Genomic DNA, 20,226 nt, shown 5'->3' with positions numbered 1-20,226 from the left:
TGCCAGTGATGGCCTCTTTTTGTCATATAAAATCTTGTCAAAACTGCGAGTTATATTAATTTCCTTAACCATATGATTTATTTTTCAGGGAAGTATTGTGTTTACTGCACCGTCAGCAACACCAGTCCATTCTGATGCAAACAACTACAGTACTGTCCCTAATGGGTATGGGTTATTTGAACATGATAGGGAGGTTGAGCTTGAGCTTGCTGCTGAAACTAGGACTTCAGAACTTCTTCCAGATCAGTTAATGCCTGTAGATAGAGAAATTCCCCTTTCTCAGTTACTCTTGGCAGCCCTGACCTCAGAGGAAGATTGTACCCTTGGAAATGCAGACCTGGAATTTGATGCATATGGAACTGATTTCGAGCTACATGAGGAGTTGGAATCAAATTGTGTGAATCACCTAGATAATTTTCAGTTTTCTGGACATGTTGCATTTAGTGGTTGCAAGGTGAGTGGGAAGCCAGACCACGACGAGACAGATAATGATATTTCAGGCATCCCAAACATGGGTATTGACTCAAGCTTCAGAAATACCATAAATGGTGTCCTTTCAGACCATGCATTGGTACCAGGGATGGCCTGTTCCAAATTTCAATATGATAATATGAAAATAGAAGAAAAACTTCGTTTGGAGGTTCTTAGTCTGGGAATTTTTCCTGAATCAATGGTAGGTTTATTTCCACATTAACGTTATTCTTTTCACTGTTTCATCATTCTTTTCCTGCATTTGACTTGTCTTTGGACCATGAGGCTGGGTAATGTGTTGGATCGTCTAATTTCAGCAGCATAATGGCTTCAGATGTTTGATTCTTTAGTCAGGATTTAAATGAAACGTTTTTTTGGAGCTTATTTTCCTTTTCCCTTTCTTCTTTCTGCCCCCTTTTTAAAGTTTCTTTTCTCTCAGTTGTGGGGAGGTGGGAGCACGGGGGGATTTGGCTCAATGGTTTCTGGGATTGCCTTCGAATGTCATATGTAATGTTATTGCAACAGCACTAAGATCTGTTAATGTATGCCATTTATTACATAATCTTCCTTAAACAGCCTGACATGCCGATGGATGATGAAGGAATCTGTGGGCACATCAGCAAATTAGAGGAGAATCAACATGGGCAGGTACTTCTGATTTTACTGTAAAAGCCTTAATAGCAAATGACTTCAATCAATTATCCATTAATTCTCTTTCCCTCTCACTCTCACTCTCTGTATATGTATTTATATTATGTACATCTCTTATATTAAGTCAAGCAAGACTTATGTTTCTCTTTTGTTTTCCACTTTTTCCTGTCTTTTTGATGTCATATGATTGTTTTTCAATATTCTACAGAATGGTGAAGTTTTTAACTCTTCATTTTTAGTAGGAAGTTGAAATATGAATCTATTGCTTGCATTGAAACATACTGTTGAACTTTCCATCCTGCAATGAATTCATTCTTTAAAGGAGGTCATCTCATGGTTTTGTTTGTTATTATGATAGGTTTCAAGGAAGAAAGGTTTATTAGACAAGCTGTTGAAACATGCCTCAGAAATGAAAGAACTCCAAGAAAAGTAAAGAATTAATTCTTGCTATAAATCCAAGTGTGTTTTTGCCTTTTCACTTGAACTCTCACAATGTACTCATGATACTACATGACTGTATAGGGAATTTGAACAACGTGCTCATGACAAACTCGTCACAATGGCTTATGAAAAGTACATGGTAATTTTCACACTTTATTCTCCTTTCCTATACTTCATACATTCACATTTCTTTTCATGTTTGGGTATGAATATATTGGTATAATGAGACTGGGGACCAAAGGGCTATGATGCCCAATATATCTGAACTCATGCTGGTGGCTGGTAGGTTATTGTTTAAAAACTTCTGGATATATATTTGATGGTTAGCTAACACAGCATTATTTAATAGACTTGTTGGGGTCCTAATGCCACTGGTGGGAAGAGTTCCAGTAGCAAAATGGCCAAGCAAGCTGCCTTAGCATTTGTTAAACAAACTTTAGAGCGATGTCATAAATTTGAAGTTACAGGAAACAGCTGCTTCAGTGAGCCCTCCTTTAGGGATATGTTCCTTTCTGGGACTGCCCGCCTAAATGGTGCACAATCAGTGGATACTCCTACTGATGGTGAATCTGCAAAGTTGTATGGCAATACCTCAACCCGCTCTTTGGAAGCCAGAGTTTCAGGTATTTTTTCTGATGTCTCAGAATTTGCTTCTGGAATTCATTCATGTGTGGATGTGTTTTCTTTAAATCTCTTTTTTATGGGTTCTTGTTGTCTGTGATGTTTCGTTTTACCCTTTGTATTTGTGTTTTCCAGTCACATGGAACAATTTTGGACTGTTATTTTTGTTTTCTGCAGCTTCCATGGGTTCACAGCCAAGTCCTCGAACTTTACATGTGGGTCAGAATGGGGATAGCCACATCTCAAATCCTTCTGATCTACTTCCACCTGTTAATCGCTTATCGGAACAAATTACTGGTAAGGAAGATACGTGGTCAAACAGGATGAAGAAGAGGGAGTTGTTGCTTGATGATGTTGTTGGTAGCCCATCAAGTGCTCCATCAGGAATAGGAGGTTCGCTATCGAGCAGTACAAAAGGAAAGAGGAGTGAGAGAGACAGGGAAGGAAAGGGGCACAACAGAGAGGTTTTATCTAGAAACGGATCTAATAAAATTGGTCGACCAACATTATCTAATCAAAAGGGGGAGCGGAAAACTAAAACGAAGCCCAAGCAAAAAACAACTCAACTGTCTGTTTCTGTGAATGGCCTTGTTGGCAAGATATCGGAGCAACCTAAAACAACTTTGCCTTCCAAGGCAAAGTCAAGTGAAAACAACAGTAATAGCAAAGCAAAGGAAAAGGATAGGTTTGGCTTGGATGTGTTGGATGATGCTATTGATTTGTCCAACCTGCAGCTGCCAGGAATAGATGTATTAGATGACAGCCAAGGGCAGGATCTGGGTTCTTGGCTGAACATTGATGATGATGGATTACAAGAGCATGGTGACATTGATTTCATGGGCCTTGAAATTCCAATGGATGACCTTTCAGATCTAAATATGATGGTTTGAAGTCTTTCTCTGTATAGTCTTGTTCATTATACTATTGACAAACAACACATAATCACTGTTGTCAAAAAATGACCAGTTATATGGATGGTCATTCGGCCACCGGTCCACAATTAGGTTATATAGATTCTTTTGTAGACTTCACAAGATTTTCAAGTGAACCTTTTGGATGCTTTGGATTTTGTTCCTGTATTAAGTTGGTACCTTCGCCATAAAGATCTTTTGTTCAAGGTACAAGCTAGTTTGTCCTATAATTTACATGTTAGCAAACACTGTATCCTGGCTGTAGCTTTTACAAATCAGAGAACAATGCCTCCTGTACATACATTTTATATTTCTAATAAAATCAGCTTTTTGCTCAGTGATTTATATCTTGCAGACATTCTCAGAGATCTCTTCTTGTCTACTTAGTTTCTGATTCTTAATAGATATCGTTACTGTCAAAGTTACAATAATACTGACTTTATTAGATGCAGTAACTTCTTTGAGAGTTAGTCCCTGACAAGTCTCAAGAAAAGATCCAAAGACAATAAAGTTTTTGTCTTCTCTTTGATATATTTGCCTTTTGTTTCGTTTACAGGTTCCCATTAAATGTAATCTATAAGGGCAGTTCATGGTAAGAGTTTTCCTCACCCATCTTTGTTTTGTTCTTTCAATAGAATTCATGTTGGCAGATTTTATCTGTTTACAGAGATATGGAAATTGTGCTGAAACCTGACAGGTCAATGCTTTTACCATTAGACCAAGAAATGACCCTAATTAATAATCGTTGAATTGTGTTTCTCCCCATTGGCCCTTTTAAAATGGATGACCTTGATATTTGCAGGGTATGTTGCTACAATCAGAGGTCTGGCATGAATTTTCTTTGCAGATTTATTCGTGCCTGGAATGCAATGCTAGGTGCCCTCTTTCACATCCAAATATATTCACCCTTCAGTTTACTTGACCAAGGCAAACCTATTATCCGTCACTGGTTGTTTATATGTTGATCTAACAGATTTAGCTATTGATTGGCTGTCCTTTAAAGCCAAATCAAGATATAGTTGATAGTAGAATAAGTTATTGTAAGGAATGTCTTCATGATGTTTGTTTCTCATCTCAGCATTTGTTACCGTGCATAAAAAACTGAACTGGAAGTTCTGAATGGGCAAATGCTCCTCAAAATCTAGTAGACTATATCAGAGTGTTCATTGATGCATGGATAAACTTAAAAGGTTTAAGACTATAGTAAACCTTTCGAAGTAGTTTAAATTGCCCAGGCTTAATGATGTGGTTTGCTGCACTATTTGTCCTTGCTCGTGTACACAGACACAATGCTTAACTGAAACTCAAATTAGTTACTGAAGTGTTCCTAGCATTTCTTCACCATCAATGCCTGTCTCAATGTTTGGTTTCAGCTGTTTACCATTTCTCTTCCGTTGTCTTTTAGAAATGACCAAGGTCCTACTTTTTTTTTATATGCCAACCAGAGTTGCTTAAGGTTATATAGTCATAGCATTCACGAATATATGTTACAAGATCCTTTCAGTTTTCCTTGCTATGTTTTTGTGCAGGCATTTGAGAAAGCCATTGCCAAGCTAGATCTGCACTTTGGGAGAAGAATCGTGCAAGGACAGCACTTTGGACTTCAGATGTCCAGGTTGGTGCCTCTCTCTAATTCTTGTAAGTCAACAATACTTCTGCCAGAATTGGCTATGGTTTCTCTGTATCACTACAAAACCTGATGGATCAATAACTATGGATAATGGTTTTACTAGCAGGACCAGTTAGATGAGCCATAAAAAGGCATCATAAGCTTGACTGGTCCTAGTCCCCTTCTGGAGGAGGAGGGCTTTTGAATGCCATCCATCTGTGCTGATTACAGGTGTGTTAATTCAAGAAAATCTGGCATCATGATGTTGATAAGATGTTTTTTTTTTTTTGTTTTTTTTATTAACGTGGGTGTTTGGGTCAGCTTGCATTTACCTCGACTAATCCCACGGGTCCTGAAGTTAACGACCATGTAAGTCTTCAATGGCCCTGAGATTTATCAGACTTGAACTGATAACTTTTAGAGAGCAAATCTAAAACATGACCAGTTGAGCTACAATATATTTTTTTATTTAGAGTGAACTTGCTTTCGAATTTCAAGTGGTTTGGAGAGAGTAGCATTTGATGTGGGTTTTAATGCATGTGGTTCTTGTTTATAGCATTATTTCTCCCTTGTAAACTGTGCATGGAGGATCTACATGTTCAGGGCACAAGCATGACTTGAAGTGTACAAATTAACCCTCTCTCTTTTTGCAGGCTCTTTTATCTTGAAACAACCCAAAAATAGATGCAATCAGGACACTGCCGCTCCTATTACAAAGGTTTTATTTCTACACCAGCTTCGTTGGTTAATTAAGCGGCAGCTGTCTGCATTTCATTGTGGCTGTGTGTCGGTGTTCTGAGAAATTTGATATCGGATTGGAAAAGGAGAATGCATATTTAGTATCTATTTTTTTTTTATATAAACTTATTTTTTGAATATCTCAGCTTCAATTCTATCCATTTGAACACCATAGTTTCTTCTTCTTTTTTCCTTTTCCCTAACCAGTTCTTACAGTTCGTGCGTTGCATGTGATTTGAGTTGTTTCTCCTCCTTAAATGAGTGAAGTACTTATATGTTGAGAGACAACTTGCATTTATTTATTCATTTTTTTTCTAATCTAATTAATGACTTCTATATCATTTAATTTCCTAATCTATGTTCTTGAAATATATTTATCCGACAAAAAGCGAAAAGAACAAATACCTACTTTTTACAATATATTAAATTTGATTCTTGATTACTAATATTTTCTTTTTAGAAATATATTAAAACTCTATCATATCAAAGAATATTGTTTTTAAAATTATGATGTTATATGATTTTGTTAAAAATAATATGCAACTTTTTTTTAGAAATAATGATGATCTCAAGTTACACTAAAATTAGTTTTTTTCCATCACACAATCTAAATAACTTTAAAAATTTAAATTTAACGTCAAATTTGTATTACACACTTTAACTGCGAGCTAAATTTCTTTGTAAGTTTTTTTACTTTTTTATATAATTGTTAAAAATAAATAAAATGGAACTCGGAGGGTTGACCAAGAAAATCTACTAAGTTTTGTGTTTGTTTTTTAAATAATCACTTCTCAATTTCCAGACATTAATAATACTCACTTGTATGTTCTTTTTTCTTCATATTCAAGCCTTATAAGTAAATTTGGTTTATTGACATTATAGGTGTATTATTTTTAACAAAAATATCCTTTTGGTTTCAATTTGAACAATTGGATTTTAATGGTTGTCAATTAGACGGTCCATTTGTCTATAATCAACCCAATTTTTAATCATTTTTTACTTAAAAAAAAGAAGAGGGAGGACATGTATTAACTTTCTATTCCAAGAAAAAAAGAAAAATAGATTAAAAATTAAAAAAAAACAAAACAAAAAAGATTTTTAAACTTTTTGCAAAATTTTAATTTATTTATACCTAAAGATTATTTTTCAAATTTTGTTATTTACTTTATTTCAAAAGATTAAAAAAAAAGATTGAAAAAAAGATTTGTTGATTTTTTTTTATTGTTTTCCTAGATGATTGCTTTATTTTATTTTTAGAACTTGTAGAAAAAATTTAAAAATAAAAATAAATATTATGTAAAAATTGTAAAATTAAGAGCGCATAAAATTATAATTTCATAAAAAAATATAAATTGAAAAACCATGCCTATATTAAAAAAAAAATGAATCAAGTTTCATTAATAAATCCATAATTGTTTCCTTCTTAATTAAGGAAAAAAATAAAATAAAGTATAAAAATAAAAAATAAAATTCTATGGTAAATAAATAAATAGTTTAGCTAAAATACATAATAAATAATAACAAATCTAGCATAAATTAATTATAAAATAACTAAACTTTCTTAACATAAATAGAAAATTTGAAAGAAACATCGTTTATGGATTTCTACAAGACGGTAACAAGAGCCTCTACTCTACCATAAACTCAGCTTGTGACCAATGCTAGGATATCATCTTTAAAGTTTTGACACATTCATCAATGAAGACTGTGGGGAATTTAGGCTTCTATCCAAGGAGGACAACAAGTTCACGTATGAATCCACTTTCATGAAGTTACATAGCTAAAAAACCAACATTGTCTCTAGGTTCTTTATACAAAACATGATAAAAAAATGAATATCATTTTCCTTTATTTCAATTGACACTCCGAAGTCCCATCCAGAAATATCATTTGATTTCATTTCTAACCATGTGGAGATTGTGACATTGATTAATCAAGGGGTTTTACCATGTCACACACATAATAAGCCATGTTATTATGTGTGTAACCTTACTACCAAACAATGGCAGAAGATGCCAAGTCCGAAGATATGATATGATACTATGGAATTTGACATGATGGTTGAAAGATCAAAACCTTTACACTACAAGATTGTGAGATTCTCAAGGCCTAAGTTTCGCTCGCATGACAAAAAATTCTATCTGCATCATTGCATTAGAGTTGAGTTGTTTGACTTAAAGACTTGGAGATGAAAGCTATTGGATGAAGTAAAGTTGCCACAAGAGGAGTCCCTTTATTGTATGACAAAAGTATTCATCAATTGTTCACTTCATTGGCTCACTTGGAAGAGAAACATATTTGTATTTGATGTGAAAAGGGAGAGCTATTGCTTGTTTTTACTTCCTCCACCAGTCTACGAACGCAATGATAACAAAGATATTGTGCTTGCTGAATAGGAAGGAAAACTTATCATAACTTGCATTAATAGGGAGAACAATTTCATGGAAGTATGGATCATTGAGGATCACAACATAAAACAATGGAATAAAATGCATTCAATAAACATAGGGGTTTTAATAAGGAAACAATCCCATGTAAATCCTTTGGCCTTTTGCAATGCTGATATTGTACTGATAAGAAAATATTTTCCTGACGTGACATTCTTTAACTTCAAGACTGAAAGCATTGATGTGTTGCAATTAGGGAAATGTTTACTCCATGGATGCCTCCCATTTCATTTCACTTTTCTTGCCGAGGAAAGAGCGCAGTTGGACACAACATTGGAATTGTCATACCCTCAAGAAAAATTACCCTAAGGCACCATTCCCTAGGTGGAATAATCTAGATGAGATGTGAATAGTTGTAAGAACTTCAAGAATCAGGTTCGAAAGATGGTGAATAAGAGGCAAGTTGAGTTTGTGAAGGATGGTGTCATCGATCATATTGTCACTAGATCATCATGAGTATAACAAATATCGATAAATGATGACAAGATACAAATGATTACTAGAGAAGCTGATTAGGGTGTCGCATTGTCAATGATTTTGTTACAGAATTTTGTTATTTAACACTTTTGTTATGTTATCACACCCCGTTCTTTTAATGAAATATGTCTTTTCTTTTACTCTTTGTTGTTTTGAAATCAAGAGATGTTTAGCATTTTATTTTGACAAAATATTTTGATCAAACTCCAACATGCAAGATTAAGGCTAGTTAATCTTGAAAGATTAAAAGTGTTTTGATTGCAGAAATGATTCAATGTTTGTTTAAATGACATGACAAACGATATAGGGTGACCAAATAAATTTTGATCTCACATACAAATTTGAACCACACATCACGCAACTAAATTTTAGCAGTATGCATAATGACATGCAATGAATTCAGTAGTTATGGACTTGTGAATCATGATTCCTTGCAAGTCTAAATCATTACACTGGATGAGGTCAAAATTTATCGGTTTTAATCAACCTTGCTTGAAATGAGAAAATGTCATCTTTGTTTATTCCTTTCACAATTCTTGAAATATATACCCTTTGCAATATCATTTTGAGCCCGATGGAATATTTCTTTTTAAAAAAACCCTAACATGAATCACATCCCATACTGGGGGAAAATAAGGGATTTTTGGTAAAAAAGATGAAGACAATAGTAGAATCAATGGTAAAGGAAATGCTAAGAATGAAAGCCCAACGATTGAGAAAGGGCTAAAAGTGAAAAAGCCCTAGATTGAGGGTATCCAAGAAAACTTTGAGGAAGGCCATGTGAAAACCAAAAAGTAGAAATTGCCCGAACTTAAAGGCAAGTCAAGGTTAAAGGTAGGAAAATTCTTATCGAGTCTAGAAGGGGAAAAAAAGGTTTTTAATTGAGGAAGGGCATAACAAATACCAAAAGTTGATGTCGAGGGCAAAAGTAAAAAAAAAAGATACTGAACTATGAACATGTTTTTTTGGTATCTATAATAAAGCCTTTAGTGTCTTCAAATGCTTAGATTGGGTATCCATTAAAGGAAAAGTTGGATTTGCTTTATGGCCTCTATTAAGAGAATATTGATCTTTTAGGTGAACATAGAATGTGTGTCATAGTTATATGTCATTCTTTTACAAAGATAGTTAAATAGAAATGAGAAAATGACGGGCTAATGATTGACAGAGAACCTTGACCTATTATTTGAATTGAAATTTGAGGTAAATAAGTATTAGGAGATAAATGATGGGCAATGAGCTTTAACATTCTCTTTAAGTTTGAGATTGATAATGAAAAAAGTGGCATCGTGATAATACAATGTTTGACCTTGATTGATAACATTGAAAGTTTTTAACCGATCAAAAATCCTATTAAGAGTGAGGCATGATTATATGTCATTATGATGGAGTTTCCTGTCCAGGTTTACGAAACAAGATTTATTAATGAAATATATGGCATGTCACTTTATTCTACAAAGACAGCAAGAGAAAGAAAGTTAATGAATAGTTAATGGTGATCTTAGGTCTTTGAAACCCTCAAACACTTCTGAGCTTGTGAATTTACTTTTCTTTCATAGTCATGAACCATAGCTTGCATTACGTGCTTTTAGAAGTCATTTGTAATCAAGTAAGTGATTTGAACTGATAAATGACGTTCTCAAAACTTGAAGAGCTTTTTCATAAGAGTCGTGGCTTTATGAACTAAGTTACTGGTTATTATGCATGTTGATAAAATGGATGCTCAAAAGAGACAAAATTTCAACAGAACCTCGAGTCTTTACTCAAAACCTCTTGTTGTTAAAATCCACAGAAAATCACATCATCATGTACCTTCAAATGACATATCCAAAATCAGAGATTAAAATTGACACAAAACTATAGGAAAACTATTTTAATCTTACATTGAGTCAATTTATGTTTTCAAAATACAAAATAAGCAAAGGATTGCATGTATTGAGTGGCGTGTGTTGCGTCTTTGACCAAAGAAGCTTGATTTTCAAAAATACTTTTACAACAATTAAACTTGAAATAGACATGATCTTTAAAATATGCGAGTTAATTCCAAAACAAGAGAAAATTCTTGAACAAAAAAAAATCATCAACACTTCTTGATCATCCTTGAAAAGTTAAGCAGTTAAGGGCAATATAATGGACCTTGGGAATGAAAACAAACAATATTCAGATTAACCGGCAGGAAAAATCAAATGATGAATCAGTGAAATTCATCAAAGTCATGGCAATGACAAAAACCTCTTGATGATAGACAAAAGAATAAGCACGATCAGATTAACTGAGAGCAATGTTGCTCAAAGACAATTTATGATTTAATGAACTCCAACAACAGTTGAGAGTAACGATGCACTTAAGGGGTATCTTCATGTCTAAAATCTTGGTTTACCCTCTAAAGTATGATTATGAAACTAGAAAGATATGATCGCATGGGTGTATTTAAATAAATACACGTCTCCAAGACTGACTGAGGGACAATCTACTTTGAAGCCCATTGATTCAAGTTGCATCTCACCATATGAATGTGGGTGATAAAAGGGAATATCTTTGATGATGACAATACATTTCTTTTCATGATCTGGTTAGACGGTCTGAGAGGAATTTATTAAGAAGAACATTGAGAAGAACAACGATAAGGCTTTGTTGTTTGTCTAAATGACTTAACAGTTCTATAAAGGTTAATGATAACATATACTTGAAGAGTATGATTCAAATGAAGGTAATATCGTGGCTGATTGACAATCTAAGATGAGGTTGACACTAGATGATTGTTGGCAAACTGCACATAACTTATCAGAGGGCAATTTTGGAAGAATCTAAAAATTTAAAGATTTGTTAATCTCCTTTATGATGAATCAAGCAAAACCACACTTGGGGGCATGATTAGACTTGATAAACAATGAGAGCAATAATCATCGTGGACAATGAGGATAGATACTGCATTTACATTTGAGTGGAGGATTGACATACAGTAGACTCGAATGAGCTGGTGAATCAGAAAAACTGAGAAGGTTTTGGATAGTAAATAAAGGCACCCTATGATGATGGAGCATCATAGAGGGGGGCCTATATTTCAAACCGAGTAAGGATACATGCATGTCATGTAACCCCAAAGCATTGCATAAATGTTTATGAATTTTTCATAAAAAAATCCTTGATGAAATCAAGCAAGATTTTGATGAATTTGAGTTAAAAAAGAAAAAAATCCTTAAGCTATGATAGCAAGGAAATATCAGGTCAACCCTACAATCAGGAAGCACCTTGTTCAAACCCCGTGATCAGTAAATATCAGTTCACCCTGCCATCAAGGAGGATAGGTCGACCCTATAATTAGGAAACACTAAGTTTTCCAACCCTATGATCGAGAAGTATCCATTTTACCCTGCAACCAAGAAACACCAATTTCAAACCCTATGATCGGGAAATATCAATTAAACCCTGCTATTAGGAAGAATAGGTCGACCCTACAATCAAGAAGCACCAAGAAATTCAACCATGTCATCAAGAAATCTAGTTAACCTTGTCATCAGGAAAAGTCTACAAGTCAACCCTGTAATAAGGAGTCACTAGGAGAGTTCAAAAAGAACTTGATCAAACCCTATTATCAAGAAGAAAAAAAAAAGCACCTTACCATCAGGAATCCTAGTTTTTAAACCTTGCAATCAGGAAGAAAAGTGAAAAAAAAACCCTACTATTAGGAAATTCTCAAGAAAAGAAGAAATTTCAAACCCGGAAGAACAAGAAAAAGCCTACCATCAAGAATTGAAGTTTTGGGAACCCTACCATCAGGAATCTCAATTTTCAATTCTACAATCAAAATGTTTCGGATTTAATCAAAATAATTAAAGATACCCTTAGAAAGTTCTAGTTGAAGGCGGTCGCTAAGATTCAAGATTTCAGATCAAATAAGTTGAAAAAAGAAGACAATTATGCAGGAGAGTAGCTGTGAGAATACAGTTCTCCTAGTAAACATAGATTTTGATTATGGTTAAAAAGGAATCACCATATTAGGATTTCAGGTTAATCAAACTGCAGGCAAAGAGTTTGGTTCTGGTTAAAGAGAATAGCCAAATGGAATCTCAGGTTGACCAAACTGAAGATAAAGACTAAGGTTCTGGTTAAAAAGGGTCTCTAAATTGAGATTTTAGGTTGATCGAGCTAAAAATAATATTTTAGTTCTGGTTAAAAGGAATCGCCAGATTGGGATTTTAGGTTAACCAAGCTATAAACAGTTTGATCATAGTTGAATGGGATTGCTGTGAAGATAGAATTTCAGGTCATTCGAACTAGAAGCTTTAAGAAGATTAGTTTTGGAAGACCATTTTGTTTGTCTTTACAAACTGACTACGCAAAGCACTTAACAAGTCTTTCGTCCATAAGTATTGGCTAACGATTTTAAGAAAAATCAATGATATGTCAAGAACGATGTTCCACCAAGCAACTCTGTAAGAGATGAATAAATACCCAGATCCTAGTTTGAATTGTAAAAGTACAGGTCGTTCGTAAAAATAGATCAGTTTTTGAATTTCAAAATGGGCAGATTGCCCGTGAAGATATACCAATTTCAGGAAAGTATGAATGCTTGGTGAAGTTCTTTTTAGAATTTGAAAAGGATAGGTCGCCTGTGAAAATAGACTAGTTTTTGAATTTCAAAATGGGTAGGTCACCCGTGAAAATAGACCAATATTAGGGAAGCATGGATGCTTGTTGGAGTTCCTTTTAGAATTTAAAAAGAGCAGGTCTCCGGTTAAAATAGACTAATTTTTGAATTTCAAAATGGACAGGTCTCTCGTGAAAATAGATCACTTTAGGGAAGCATGGACGTTTGCTGAAGTTTTTTTTGGAATTAAGGGTATGTTACCCATAAAAATAGACCAATTTTAGGGAATCATGAATGCTTGTTGAAGTTCTTTTTGGAATTTTAAAAGGGCAGGTTGCCCGTGAAAATAAACCAGTTTTTTAATTTCAAAATGAGCAAATCATCCGTGAAAATAGATTAATTTCAGGGAAACATGAACGCTTACTGAAGTTCTTTTTGGAATTTAAAAAGGGCAGGTCACCTATGAAAATAGATCAATTTTTGAATTTTAAAATGGGCAGGTCGCCCATGAAAATAAACCAATTTCAAGGAAGCATGCATGATTATTGAAGTTCTTTTTGGAATTTTAAAAGGTAGGTCGCCCATGAAAATATGCCAATTTCAGGGAAGCATGGACTCCTGCTGAAGTTCTTTTTGGAATTTAAAAAGGGTAGATTGTTTGTGAAAATATATCAATTTTTTAATTTCAAAATAGGCAAGTTGCCCGTGAAAGTAGACCAATTTCAGTGAAGCATGAACGTTTGCTAAAGCACCCTTGAAAATATACCAGTTTTTGAAGTTCTTTTTGCAATTTGAAAAAGGGTAGGTCACCCATGAAAACAAGTCAATCTTTGAATGTCAAAAGGGGCAAGTTGCTTGTGAAAATAGACCAGCTTTTTAATGAGCAGGTCGCCCGTGAAAATAGACTAGTGTTTGAATTTGAATAGGCAGGTCACCCGTGAAAGTAGACCAATTTCAGGGAAGCATGAATGCTTGCTGGAATTCTTTTTGGAATTTAAAAATGGTAGGTCACCCGTGAAAATAGAGTAAAATTTTTGAATTTTAAATGGATAGGTCGCCTGTGAAAATAAATCAGTTTTTTATTTTCAAACTGGGTCGGTTGCCCGTGAAAATAGACCAATTTCAAGGAAGTATGGACGCTTGCTGAATTTCCTTTTAGAATCTCAAAATGGCAGGTCGCCCTTGAAAATAGACCAATTTCAGGGAAGCATAGACACGTTGCCCATGAAAATAGATAAATCTTTGAATGTCAAAAGGGGCAGGTCACTCGTGAAAATAGATAAGTTTTTGAATTAGCAGGTTGTTCGTGAAAATAGATCAGTGTTTAAAATTGAATGGGAAGGTCGCCTATAAAAATAGATCAATGTTTTAATTTTAAAATGAGTAGGTTGCCCGTGACAATATACCGGTTTATTGAATTTCAAAACGGGGACATGTCATCCATGATAATGAGACCATTTTCTTTTTTGGATGGGTGGATCACCCAACAAGTTAGGCAAACACTTTTCTTTACAAGCTCACGATGCAAAACCTTGTTGAGATTTTGCTTCATAAGTGCTATAAAAAGGGAGCATTTATTGCAACTCAATTTTTTACCTTGTTTTTAAATTGTTTTTGAAAAAAAACCAAAAATAGCAAAAAAAACAACAAAAAACCCAAAAATATATTTTTGATGTATTTGCGTTGTTTTTGGCGTCTTTTCCAAAGAATCTAAAATAGAAAGAAAAATGCATTTTTATTTTTAATGATCTAATTGTAATTGTGGAAGGAAGATGATCAATTTGAAAATTGAAAACCCTCTCACCAAGTAACTCATTTTTCTAATCAAATAGTCTACAATCAATTCTCCTAATCTAAGGGTCCATTTTTCTTTGTTTTGTCTTCAAGTTATCAAATGAATGGTTTATATTCATTCTTGAAATCCAATGGTTGATCTTGATTTGCTTTACCTTCAAGCCACATAAAATTTTCACCTATAAGTAAGTGGGAAAATAGAAAAAATTTACCCTGAAGAAATTGTGTACATGTTTTGGAAAAGAAGAGAAGAAGGAAAGTGAAATTTCCTATTATAAGAATAGAAAATTTCCTTACTAGAAATTTTAAAAATACATTTAGACATAACTTTCTCTATAGATATCCACATCATGCTCTTTTGGTGTTAGAAAAAAGCTAAGAGGAATGTTTACAACTTTTATATTTATGACTCTCTTAAAATAAGTCTTTTTGATAGCTAAAATAGGGCTTAAAGTCAAAACTTAAAATTTGCCAGTTTTGGAAGGAAAATCAAGAAACAAATAAGGAGAGATTTTGGACCAAAGAAAAAGGAGGAGATTAAGGGAAAAAACCACGACCAGAGCAAATAACAAATGAGATATATTTTTTTACCATTAAAATAAGAGAAGGAGAGGAAAAAAGAACCAAGAGAAACTAGACACTGAGTGCTTCGTCAATCGATTCCAAGCAAAACAATTTCATTTTCTCCTTAATTTTTGTTTACTGTATTCCAATAAAAACATGATTTATTTTATATTCGTTATGAACTAAAGTTATTTTTATAGAGCTTTGATATAGTCTAGTTTTGATTACACAATTTAAATTCCAAGTTATTTTATTTTCAATTTCTTTCATGTTAAGTGTTGAAAGGTAGTTTATGATTAAAACTTTCAGGATTAAACACCATTAGTTGATCAAAAGATAGAGATATTTTACTGCGATTAGTGACATTGTGAAAAAATGCAAAGAACTTAATTAATCTTCAATTAATTTAATGTACATAAAGATATGTTGAATTATTAGGTGGAGATATTTTTAATGTTATTTGAGAGAAAAAATTGAATAATTAAAAGATCTTTTAATCATCAACTTGAGGATTTGGAATTTATAACAAGAAATAATAAATTATGTAAGATTAACTAGGTGAAATTAAAATTTCTAGATTTATTTTTATTATCCCTACAACCTTAAGTTTTATTCTCTATTTCTTTTAATTTACTTTAGTCAAACATTTTAGTTTAATTTAGGTGCTTAATTATATTAAATTTCAGTTTCGTTTCTAAATAGTAATTAATTTGGTAAATTTCAATACTCAACAATATAATTACTCTTTGTGGGTTCGACACTCTTTTTTTTATAAAAACTTCACTACTTATTGGGATTTTGTTCACTTGTAGTTATTATCACACCAAGTTTATTGTGTCATTATCAAGAATTAATTATTTGTTATTGATATTGATACTAACTAGATTGTTACTTATTATTATTATTATTATTATTATTATTAAATATTGCTTTAGTTAAATCTCAATTTTTCTTTTCTTTTTATTTCAAGATTTATAATTGTATACCCCATTATAAACCATTAGAGCCTGCACTTTTTTATCCTAAAATTTAGAGAACTTTGTGTGAGATCAATAAAAAAAGGCAAGAAATCATCACATCTTCCATTACTGTGGTGGAGCAGTGGAACGAAGAGGTAGATAGAGCTTTGAGGTACTTTTTGGTTAATGGGTTTGCATTTAACATAATGAAGTTGACTATACAAGCCAATAATTTTAAGATTAAGCTGGTGATAATTCAAATGATATAATAAATTGTTCAGTTTGGGGGCCATCGTAGGAGGACCCTAATGTTCATATCACAAATTTTCTAAAGATTTCTAACACCTTCAAGCACAATAGAGTGACAAATGATGTTATTTGGTTGAGAGTTTTCCTTATTCACTTAAAGAAAAAGCGAAGGCATGACTAAATTCTCTACCAGTTGGTATCATTACTACTTGGTAGGAGTTAGCACAAAAAAATTTAGGAAAGTATTTTCCTCCATCCAAGACAGCATAGCCAAAGAATGATATTATCATATTTACTCAATTTAAGAATGAATCTTTTTGTATGAAGCATATGAGAGATATAAGGATTTATTAATAAAGTGTTCACATTATGAACTTTCATCATGACTTCAAGTCTAAACATTCTATAATAGTTTAGGAGCTACAAATAGGTACATGGTTGATGTAAGTAGCTGTAGGAGCTTTGATGAGTAAAACTCATGAAACAACTTATGAAGTTTTGGAAGAATTTGCATCCAACAACTATCAATGGCCTTCTAAAAGATCAATTCAAAGAAAGGCGGCTAAATTTCTTAAACTTGATTCTATTACCAAATTGGTAGCACAAGTAACAATTTTATCTAAATAATTATACAAGATGAATGTTAATGCTATTCAAACTAATGTTGTACGTGATTATTATGCATGAAATCTCTCAAATATCAATTGCCAAGTTGAGAAGCCTTTTTCTCAATCAAATTCTTTGTCCAATTTTCAACACCAAAACAATCCTTATTCAAGCATAATCCTAAATGATGAAATAACCCCAAATATTTAATCATGAATAGTGAAATCAACCTAAATTTTCATGGAGCAATAATCAAGGAGTAGTTAGACCACCTTAAAACTCTCCACAACAAGAAAAGAAGCCGACAATTAAGAAAATGTTTATGCAATATATGTAAATGATAGATTTAACGATCCAGAACAATTCAATTTTGGTTCATAACCTTGAAGCTTAAATTAGTCAGCTTTCAAACATTCTTACATGAAGGACACAAGAAACTTTGCCAAGTAACATTATTACCAATCCTAAGAAACATGTCAAAGCAATATCATTAAGAAGTGAGAAAAATTGAGTAGCCATAAACAACAAGTTGAAAGGCTTTAGACACTCGACTAGTATTACATATAAATACAATTAGTATAACCTAAACATCACTAGATTGTCCTTAACAATGCAAAGATTAAAAGGGAAAATCATATAGAGAAAGAGAGTCTTCTTAGAAGAAAAAAATAAGAGGGTAGAATTTGATTGAACGATTTAACTTTGAATTTAATTTCTCTATACAAGAACAATATCGTAAGGCAGAGGTGAGAATGAGAGGGTAACACCCTACCCCACCAGCAAGATATTATCCATTTTGGTCCACGGACCTCACGGATTTGTTCTTGACAGCCACACATGGCCCCAAAACGTATCTTACTAGTCAAGGTGAGCATGCTTATATAAAGCCCTCCCCCAAGTCCTCACCCTCCGATGTGGGATATTAGGATTCACCCCCTTTAAAGAGCCTGAGAACCCCGTCGGCATTATCAAACAGCCAGTGAGCCGGGCTCTGATACCAAATGTAACACCCCACCCCACTAGCAAGATATTGTCTGCTTTGGCCCACGGGCCTCACTGATATTTTCTTGGCAACCACACATAGCCCCAAAAGGTGTCTTACTAGTCAAGGTGAGCATGTTCATATAAGGCCCTTCCCCAAGTCCTCACTCGTTGATATGGGATATTACAGAGAGCAAGTGAGAAATTGTGATCATATAGGGGTAATTTAGATTTTTATATTCTAGTGATATAATCCTTAATTCCTAGTATTGAGGATGTAATTTATAATTTCATAAAAATAGAGATGCAAAGTGTTATAGATGTTATATTATGTAATTTATTCAAATCAAAATTAATAATAAAAAAAAACTGGATTGATTATAGATTGAGAGATTTATGTTGTCTAAAGGATTAAAACATAAGGATTTAATTGTTTAAATTAAAAGCAAGAAGATTTTTTTATATAAAAAAAAATCAATATCACATATACTTCTACTATCATTAAACCAAATAAATTCAAGTTAATATCTGATTGCTCTATTTAGAAATTTATACTATTCTTCTAAAGAAAACAATAATTATAATATTAAATACTAATGACAACAAAAATTAATATAATCAAAGAAAATTAAATTTTTTTTACTAGTTGTTTTTTGCTTGAGGATCAATTGTAAGAAGATAATATTAAAAATATGATTGGTATATATCTAAAAAAAAGTGATCTCCCCTTTGGGTTCATAAAAATTTTATAACTCAAGATTTATTTCAATATATATCTCTTAAGTTTTATATCGTATATGAATTTTATTGGTTTAATTTTTATTTATTTTTTAGGTTGATGTTTAAATTTTTTTCTTTTAACCATAACAAAAAGAAAACAAAACTTTCATCTAAGATAAACAAAAAAAAATTTCTCTTTAATGAAAAGATCACTTGGACTTCATAGTTCCATTTCTAGGAAAAGAAATACATAAAAATAAGTTTAGCAAAGGGTTTGCTTTTTTTTTTTTGTTAGGCATGTAAAATTATTTTTTTAGTTAGAATATATGATTTCTGCAATTTCCTTCATTATTTTTTTGAGTTTTTTAGCCATAATTAATGGAAATATTACTATTTTTTCTATTGTAATTTTGTAAATAAATAACCAATCAAAAAGTGTTTTATATAAAGTAATACTTTTTTCTACAACAAATTAATAAAAGAATAGTATTGATGTTATAGTCACATAAAATTCTTTGTGAACCAATCAAAATATATTTTATTTCATGTAAACCTAATGTTTGACTGTTACATTCATGCTAAAACAAGAGTTAAGTTTAATCGTAGATATCATAAAGGACAAAGATGTTGCCAGGCTTAAGGTTGTGATATCACATCTGAGCAGATCCACAAAATGTTGTTAAAAGATTTTACATATATCATCATTTTTTTGCATTACAAGCTCTAAGATGCTTTTCATGTTCTATATGTGCTTTCTTGGGTTTTTAAGACTATTGTAGTTGTCTAAGTTAGCATTCACAAAGACGCAATCTTTGTAGATATTATCATGTATCACTTGATGATAAAGTGCAAAATCTTCCACTTGGTGGAGGTGGTGTTCGTTTTTAAAAACTCATATAGTTACTAGTCTCGTCTCGTATTTGGGTTCTTTTTTATAAGAAGCACACAAGTAAAGATTTAGAATAAGTTGATGACAACAACCACTTTTATAGCCAGGACTTGTTCAAGAGTGTTTGGCGTGACTTAATAGGGTTAGAGTATAAGTGTTTTCATGCCTACTAACTTGCATGTTGTTATAACATATTCCCTCATAGTGCTAGGCGTTGTGTTTCCCATTGAGTACAAGAAAAGGTATGAAGCTATTAAGCACAGGGAGAGTACTTGGAGATTTGGAAGAGCTAGTGTCCTTGTGGTTAAGAGGTTAGTTACCATCTTGCGTCTTGCAGTGTCTAAGTCATCAATCATGGAAAGAAATGTTTAGTGCTAGGTGTGAACGAGAATGAACTAGCTTTTTTTATTCCCCACAAACAGCGTTATCGATGAAGTTGTAAGACCTTTAGAATTTGATTAGGCTTTCCATGGCTATGTCATGGGCTAAAGTGTGTGGGTTTGGATG

At 32.9% G+C, this 20,226-nt stretch overlaps 1 protein-coding gene across 16 annotated transcripts in view; it reads left to right on the top strand.

Moving 5' to 3' along the window:
* Positions 1-3,432, top strand: part of LOC18100364 (uncharacterized) — a 41,488-nt gene extending 38,056 nt beyond the window's left edge. For all 16 annotated transcript variants that reach the window (XM_052453608.1, XM_052453604.1, XM_052453602.1 and 13 more), the window contains 6 exons: positions 89-673; positions 1,048-1,119; positions 1,481-1,551; positions 1,645-1,702; positions 1,913-2,186; positions 2,362-3,432. In XM_052453608.1, coding sequence (XP_052309568.1) covers positions 89-673; positions 1,048-1,119; positions 1,481-1,551; positions 1,645-1,702; positions 1,913-2,186; positions 2,362-3,074 — 1,773 coding nt within the window. In that variant the 3' untranslated portion in view covers positions 3,075-3,432. The remainder of the gene's footprint in view (positions 1-88; positions 674-1,047; positions 1,120-1,480; positions 1,552-1,644; positions 1,703-1,912; positions 2,187-2,361) is intronic.
* The last annotated feature ends 16,794 nt before the right edge of the window (positions 3,433-20,226 follow it).

This window comes from Populus trichocarpa, chromosome 6 (assembly GCF_000002775.5).
Source record: "Populus trichocarpa isolate Nisqually-1 chromosome 6, P.trichocarpa_v4.1, whole genome shotgun sequence".
In the NCBI taxonomy this organism is placed as follows: domain Eukaryota; kingdom Viridiplantae; phylum Streptophyta; class Magnoliopsida; order Malpighiales; family Salicaceae; genus Populus; species Populus trichocarpa.
Note: the sequence above shows the minus strand (reverse complement) of the source record. Positions and strands in the feature narration are given on the sequence as shown.